We start from the raw sequence: 7,748 nt of genomic DNA, 5'->3' as shown, positions 1-7,748 counted from the left end.
TTCCACAGCAAAAAAAAAAAAAAACATTTATAGTGACATACTTCAGTGATGGGTATCTTGTATTTTATTATAGGAGTTTTTCAGAAAAAAACAGTTTTGTGTTTCTAAATCAAAATTCTGTAATTCTATTCTAAATGCTTTTATAAGTGCTTTAAAACACACTTTAAAAGTTCAATTTCAGGATGACTAAAGCAAAAAACTCCATAAAGGTTACTATGTCATGTTTGCAGCAATTTCTGTGGTGTCTAAATGACCAACATGATCAAATTTTGCAGAAATACTTGTACACAATCTTTTACATGCCTTATGTCGACTGAATAACAGTTCATACTTTAAAGGCCTGGGATTGTAAAAAAAAAAAAAAAAAATCCCCATTTAGGTTGTGATTCACAGCTTTTTGATGTGAAAAAAAAAGATTTAAAAAAAATAATGTAAAAAAAATTATACATAAGAATAACGTGAACACTTATTGAACACTTATTGAACTGAAGGAACTTTTATTTACTTGATTATAAAATTGATTTGTTCATATCTCAATCATAATTGTATTGTGTTGCATTTGTTTTGACACACTTTGGGCCTCTGGAAAAGAAAAAAAAGTGTTTTCCCCCATCTGTAATTATGAATATCATAATGCGTTCCATATTCTCTTATATAATATTATAAGGGCCATTAATGCCTGATCCATCAAATATGATACAAAACATAAAACATGTATGCAACTTTATACTTTTTCGATTTTTATATGCTTTGTCCAAAGTTTCAATAAACCGTTCCATTTAAAAATAATAGATTCATATATCAGGGGTTATGGGGTTAAAATGCCCTGATTTTAGTGGGTCCAATATTATTAAAATCAACAAGTGGCGATGTCAGTCCAGTTCTCATGAAATCAAACACTGCTCTAATGTTTGAGGTAAATAAAGCCTTGTGACCTGACTCTGCAGAAGATAACATTGCCTGATCTCACACTTCCACCCTGAGAAATACACCTATTGCTCCATATCCTGTCCTGACACTTTTACCACTCCGCCAGTGTTGTGTTCTGTATGTGATCATTCCTCAGCGTTTATGGGAATTATACACCTGTGGTGGCTTCACATACTGAAACCTCTGCCTACAGGCTTGAACTAGCATTAGGAGTATTTTTATTATAGTTCCAGTGTTGTGAAATGTGTGATTCACTTAAACCTGATAGCCTCAATCTCATCTAGGGTCATGATGAACTTCTGAATCATGGAAATGTAGCCAGTTAATACTGAAGCATGTGTAAACTGACAGTTTATGAAGAATCATGCGGTCAACGCCCATAATGCAATGTAAACTGGCTATTACTGGTAAAGAATAACACTGCAGACACATTAGTGATATTTCAGCGCAATTTCGCAGAAATGTCTATTGTCAATAGAGTAGAAATGTATGAAGCACAGCTCAAACACAAGCCGATTTCTGTGAATGTTTTCTTCCTGATTTAAAAACTAAAAAATTATGGATTCCTACTGACTGGATGATTCCTGCGAACGTTTGTTGAACATCAGTAAATGGGAATGCATCTTAAAGGGATAGTTCACCTATAAATGAAAGATTGCTGCTAATTTACAAATCCCCACGGCCTTCCAAGATTCAGAAGATTTTTTTTCATCAGAATAGTAAATAAGGTTTTAGCTGAAACTGTGGAACTTACCGATTCATAAATGCAACTCAATAGCTACTGAGTCGAAAAAATAAATAAATAAAGAATCCTAATTGCTCCTGGCGATATATTGAGGTCTTATGAAGTGAAATGATCAGTCCGTGCAAGAAACTGAACATTACATTTACAACACTCTTCCTGTAATTCATACCCACAGGCAAAATCTGATGCTTTACTGCAAACTGCTTCTTTCAGAAATTTACCAGTGTGTTTAGTAATCACACAATGATGTAACATACGCACAATTACATTATTAAAACATGATAATGATGTGAAATGCAGATGAGTTACATGTCTAAAGCATATTATGTGAATAAACTCTTTTTACATAAACTCTGAGGAGCCCGTAACCTGTTAACTGTCACTCACGTTTTTGAAGATAGACATGAATGTGCATGATACAAACCTAAATTTTTATAATTCATGACTGAAAACATTTTGAAACATGATTTTGATGTACCATTTACATGGTAATGCAATGTCTGATTTTAAAATGGGTTTTGAAGGATGAATTTTGAGATTTTATGTTTTCAAGTGATATATAACTTCTGATGATTTCTAAAAAGTGATAGAGAAAAAGGCAACGAGGAAGTTTTTTTTTAAACAAAGGTAAAAGCTCCTTTTGTAATGTAGATTTCTGAGGGTGCACTCTTGTCATAAATTAATCTATTACTTTTCCTACATAATTTTTAATAAAAAATATTGGTAAAATATATATTTGGGAGTCTTAGACCTTTCCAACGGTATATAGTTTGTCAAGATTAGATCAGATTTGATTGTAATATAGTATAGTCAACGTAGGCGTCCCGTATACGGGACGGGGTGACATTTAACAGGTTAAAAGTGTAATTCTGCCTCTTCGTTCGAGTGCTGGGTTCACGTTTGCACTTATCATCTCATCGGTCTTTGGTCTGGGTCTGACCTGTTTCCTCAGTTCAGTGACTGTTGGAGGAGTGATTCGATCGGTAGACATCACTGTTTGCCTGAGGCTATGGATTAATGTTCAGTTTCTTGCACAGGCTGATCTTTTCACTTCATAAGATAAACCACAGATATTATTATTTTGTGTTGCCACACTTCTTTTGAACTTTTTTTTTTGGTAGACTCTGACTTAATTTAATTAATGTCAATGTCATTCCAAACCTGTATGATTTTCTTCTGTGGTGATATTTTGAAGAATGTTTAAAATGTTCTAGTCCATACTGTACAATGAAAGTAATAGCAATACTTGCCAATTTACTATTAAATGTCCATTTAGGGCATAGTTCAAGCATTTAAATTCTGTCATCATTTACAGTTGTTCCAAATCTGTATAAAAGTTTGAAAATATAATCAAAGTCAATGGGGTCCAGAACAAGATAACATTTGACCCCATTGACTTTCATCGTATTGAAAAAAAAGAGAAAAACACACACACACACACACAACACACCTTTCATATTGGTTTGGAACAACATCTAAAATGATGACAAAAAGTAAATTTTTGGGTGAACTATCCCTTCAAAAGACATACATCTATAAAAATTGCTACAGCTACTTTTTGTCAGATAACCACACCCAGAGTTTGTTGACGTCAATTAACATAATTCTTGGTAATGTGGGTTTTTGTAAACTCAACGCTTGTTAACCTCTGTCACAGCTTCCGATTTCACAGTCACTTCCTTTAACCCTATAGTGACAGGAAGCCCACACAGCATCTGTCATCAGTTCAGTTATACAGAACTGTTCATCTAATTTCGTAAACTAGGTCAGAATCCAGCTATTGGCTAATGCACTGTACAAATACTGGAATGAATAGTTTAGTTATGAGGCACAGGAAGTGCACTAATCGCTCAATAATCAGGAAAACAAACAAGACATCTGTAAATGTGCATTACAGACACATAAAACATTCCTTCTGCTCTTCCAAACTCAAAATCATTTCTTACAAACTAAATGCAGTTATAAAATGAGATTATGTGCTTCAGTTTCCAGTTCAAAAGTGAATTATTGCACTATTGAGTATTATAATGGTGTTACTGATGATGCTAAATGATATCCATTATGAGTTAATGCGAGCACATTTCAGGTTTGGTGATGATATAGGGGTTCTTGGGTCTCGCTGATGGTTTTGTGATAGTGCATGAGACAAAAAAGGCTTTGGAAACACTGATCTTAGATGTTTTGACACCCACAGATCTGCATGAAGTCATCTCAACAGGAAGCAGATGACAGAGTCAACATTTCAAAGAACTGCACAGTTAGTGCAGCAGTTCTGCCAAATTCATTATTATGCATTTTCAGCCTAAACTCAGACATGTCACATCCAGAGTTGTATCTCATTTTAACTCTGTAATTTTTTAGGTTTGATGCTTCCCCCAAAACACCCCAAGAATCGACATGTCTGATCATGTCAATGTGAATTCAGACTGCAACACTATTATATTTAGTAGACTCTTCATTGTTAAATATTGCAATATTTAGGTCCAACATCTGATTCTTTTGTGTGCATTCAATACATATTAAAATGTGTTTTATTATATTGCCATTTTTGGCTTTGGCTCTGTTTCCATTACAAAGTTATTTTTGCTTATAGACTAGAATTGGTTAAGCAAACCGTCACTGAGTCAGTCTGGCATTTCTTTTTTTTTTTTTGAGGCAGTGATTGGCAAGGGTTCAAACCACATTCATGTGTGCTACGTGCCTAACTACAGGCCTGATATGGCAGCTATGGTTATTTTCTCTATCTCTCTTTTTAAAAGAAGCTCAAGCATGAAGAATGAAAGCCTAATAAGGTTATAAATCATGCTCACTGGGTTGTTTTGTGGGAAGATGGCCTAGAGGAATTTTCATGCATTTTCTCATTGTCCTAAGGCATAATTACATTAATTTAATAACATTTACATAAATCACATCAAATAGAAATATCATCAGACATTTTTCAGGAAGCTCTTTTTTGTAGGTAAATAAATAAATAATCAATTCATTTTCATCTCAGGGTTTCAGGTCACTATATTTGTTCAGATAGTTTTCTTGCTCATTTGTCAGATAATCCCTGTAAGAGTAATTTACTTAATAAATGCCACTTTATTCCTTTAGGCTATAAATGAAATTTCAAACAGCGAAGGTTTGCTATATAATATGCTGAAACTGCTTTAAAGTCTGTGTTTAAAATGCAGTTTGTACTTACATTAGTTGAGAGCACATGGCGTATTTATACCTTGAAAATTCATTTGCCACTCTGAAGGACTATTAAGTCCCCTGTAGAAAAATAATAAATAAATAAATAAATATATATATATATATATATATATATATATATATATATATATATATATATATATAAATTAAGAAATAATAATATAAAAAATTTAGGAAAAAAGACACCTTCGATATAGCTGTTCTCCCTAAACATTGATATGAATTATAACCTAAAATCTTAATTATTTTTTAAAAATTCATGTTACTGATGTTTGTCTAGCACCCATATATTTTCCCTAGGATTTAGTCTCCTACTCTTTAGCCCACAGATCAGGTCATAAATAGCTGGTTAAGACTTATCCGGTCTTTCCAAAGCTCATTGGCCTGAGTTTGGAGGAGGGCTCAAGCTACTATAAAAGACGAAGTGACGCACAGTGCTTCCTGAAGCTCAGCTGAGCCAAGACATCTCAAACTTGTGTCCTTCAGTACAAAAAACTGAACAGAAAGATCATCTTTTTAAAGGATTTCATAGGATAATCCAGTGATCAAAATTAAAGCACAGTAAGATTTGTTTTTCTCATGTTTTATTCAAAAATGATTGATTTATTAACTTGAAGTTGTTAAAACCACTTATGTCTGTTTTTACAGCATCGGCATTTAAAGTGTGCGACTACTTTGGGAGGAAAGGAAATAATAATTCTGCAGGAAGATTTCACTATTTTATACTGAAGATGACTTGTGCAAAGTAAGTTTATTGTCTGAATAAGATCAAATACTAAAGCAAAAAAAAAAATTGGAAATACTAGAGGGGTTTCCGGGCCTCAATAAGTCACGAAAAGTGATTAAAAAAAATCTGTTAAAGTCATGGAAATTTCTGCAATCAATATTTCTAGTAAACCTCAGCTCTAAAATGTTTCTTCAACTAGATTGTTTGTGAGCGCGTGCATGCACGGCTGAAAACACAATTGGTCAAAAAGTGTGGGGACCCTGTAAAAAGAGAGTATAAAGTAAAAAAAAAAAAAAGCATGAAAGTCCTTATTTTGTCGTGTTTGTGCACCTCCAGTGTGATGTCGAGGTTCGGCCCGCCGGTGTCCGTGAGGTCTGTGGACATGGCCGTGGGCTTCAGGTGCAGAGGATCACCAAACATCAACCACCTGCTCGGCGTGTCTTCCCCCAAACCCCTGCGGCCCTGCATCGCCCTTCAGCCGGTGTTCGAGTACCGACACCCGCCATCGACAGGCCTCATCACAGCCAAAAAAAACAGACCCAGGGAAAAACGCGTCGCGTTCGCGGACGCCAAAGGACTCTCGCTCATCACGGTGCGCCTGTTCTCCGAGAAAGAGGACAAGATCCCGCGTGAGCCGCTGAAAACCCCACGGCTGAAGAAGAAGCTGGGCTCCGCTACAGAGACTGTCCACAATGCTCCGAGGTTGAAGCTTAGGTTCGAGCAGCCTTGTAGAGATTTCCAGGCGTTCAGAAGTCGGCTTCAGGATCAGATGGTTGTGTTGGAGAGCTGTCACGTCACCGGGTGCTCCATCTTCGGCACCGTGCGCGTCAAGAACGTCTGCTTTGAGAAAGCGGTACAAATCCGTATAACTTTCGACACCTGGCGCAGTCACCAGGACGTGCCGTGTACTTACCTGGATCAGAGCTACGGCGAACCTGGAACCGACGTGTTTGAGTTCAACATCCGGGTCCCTGAGCGGTTAGACCCGCGCGAGCGCGTCGAGTTCTGCGTCTCTTACTTCCCGGCTGCGTTCAGTGCTGCTCGGTGGGACAATAATAACGGCGACAACTACTGCATTCACGTGTGTGACTGAATGTACTGTTCTCTAATGCCAGTTTTACACTGCGTCTGTACAAACTTGAAACTACAAACGTTGCTTGCTGACCCGTTTAGCACATACTGACTGAAATACTGTCCCACGATCACCGAGTGCACTCGAACGCAGCCTATCTTATTTATTTAAATGTATTTTTTATATTTGGCAACTCGACAAATGTGCGTAAATATCTCGCATATACTGTATAGCCTACTCTAATTGTGGAAAATATTTTTGACATTGTATCAAATAAGTTATTTTTATATTTTTAAAATTGAGTTGTTTTAGGAATGTGCCATTTATTTTGTGAACTTGAGCACTTTAACCCGTTTATAAAACCCATTCATACTGTGGGTAATTTACTAAGGGTTTTATAGAAATATTGGTAGCACTTTATTTTACAGTCCTGTTCCTCATGTACACACTATGTACTTATTATAGTAATTACATTAACTATGTAATAACTAGGTACTAACCCTGAACCTACCCCTAAACCTAACCCTACCCCATCTAGTTACCTTGTATTACCAGAACTTTCTTAGATAAATACACTGTAAGTATACTATAAGTACATGTTAGTACACGTACTGTAAAATAAAGTGCAACCGAAATATTTTATTACATAAAATAAAGATCACTGAAATTGCTTCAAATTACTATTCATTTTCTCTTGCATTTATCTATTGTTGTTTACTCAAGTTTCTGTGATCAAGACAGTTCATTCAAATCCCGGGACGTTTTTGTCTTGGACACTTGGAGCATTATCCATTTTAATCTATTAATTCCCAGGATTGGTACCTGACATAGAGCTTTGGACTGACGTGAGAACCCTTGATTGGAAACTGAATATTTCATTAATGTAGTTTGATAGGTTGTTTATCTGAGTATTATGGTTTTATTAATGTATTAGGTTTGTGACATTGCATTTTAAGTGGAAAACTAAACCCAACTGAAATTTTTCATTTGACCTCCAGGATATAGCGCTGATGTGTGAAATGCTTGGCAGAAGCCTTAAGGAAATCGAGAGCTAGCATTGTAATTTATCTAATTCG

General features: G+C 35.8%; 1 protein-coding gene across 1 annotated transcript; it reads left to right on the top strand.

Moving 5' to 3' along the window:
- Window positions 1-5,279: 5,279 nt before the first annotated feature.
- LOC128018298 (protein phosphatase 1 regulatory subunit 3C) lies at window positions 5,280-7,353 on the top strand. Its single transcript, XM_052603735.1, has 3 exons — window positions 5,280-5,434; window positions 5,522-5,618; window positions 5,937-7,353. The coding sequence occupies exons 2-3, from the start codon at window positions 5,605-5,607 to the stop codon at window positions 6,691-6,693; spliced, it is 771 nt and encodes a 256-aa protein (XP_052459695.1). The 5' UTR covers window positions 5,280-5,434; window positions 5,522-5,604; the 3' UTR covers window positions 6,694-7,353.
- Window positions 7,354-7,748: the final 395 nt, after the last annotated feature.

The sequence above is a fragment of the Carassius gibelio genome, chromosome A8 (genome assembly GCF_023724105.1).
Source record: "Carassius gibelio isolate Cgi1373 ecotype wild population from Czech Republic chromosome A8, carGib1.2-hapl.c, whole genome shotgun sequence".
Taxonomy (NCBI): domain Eukaryota; kingdom Metazoa; phylum Chordata; class Actinopteri; order Cypriniformes; family Cyprinidae; genus Carassius; species Carassius gibelio.
The sequence above is the reverse complement of the archived record's forward strand: the minus strand, read 5'-3'. Positions and strand labels throughout refer to the sequence as shown.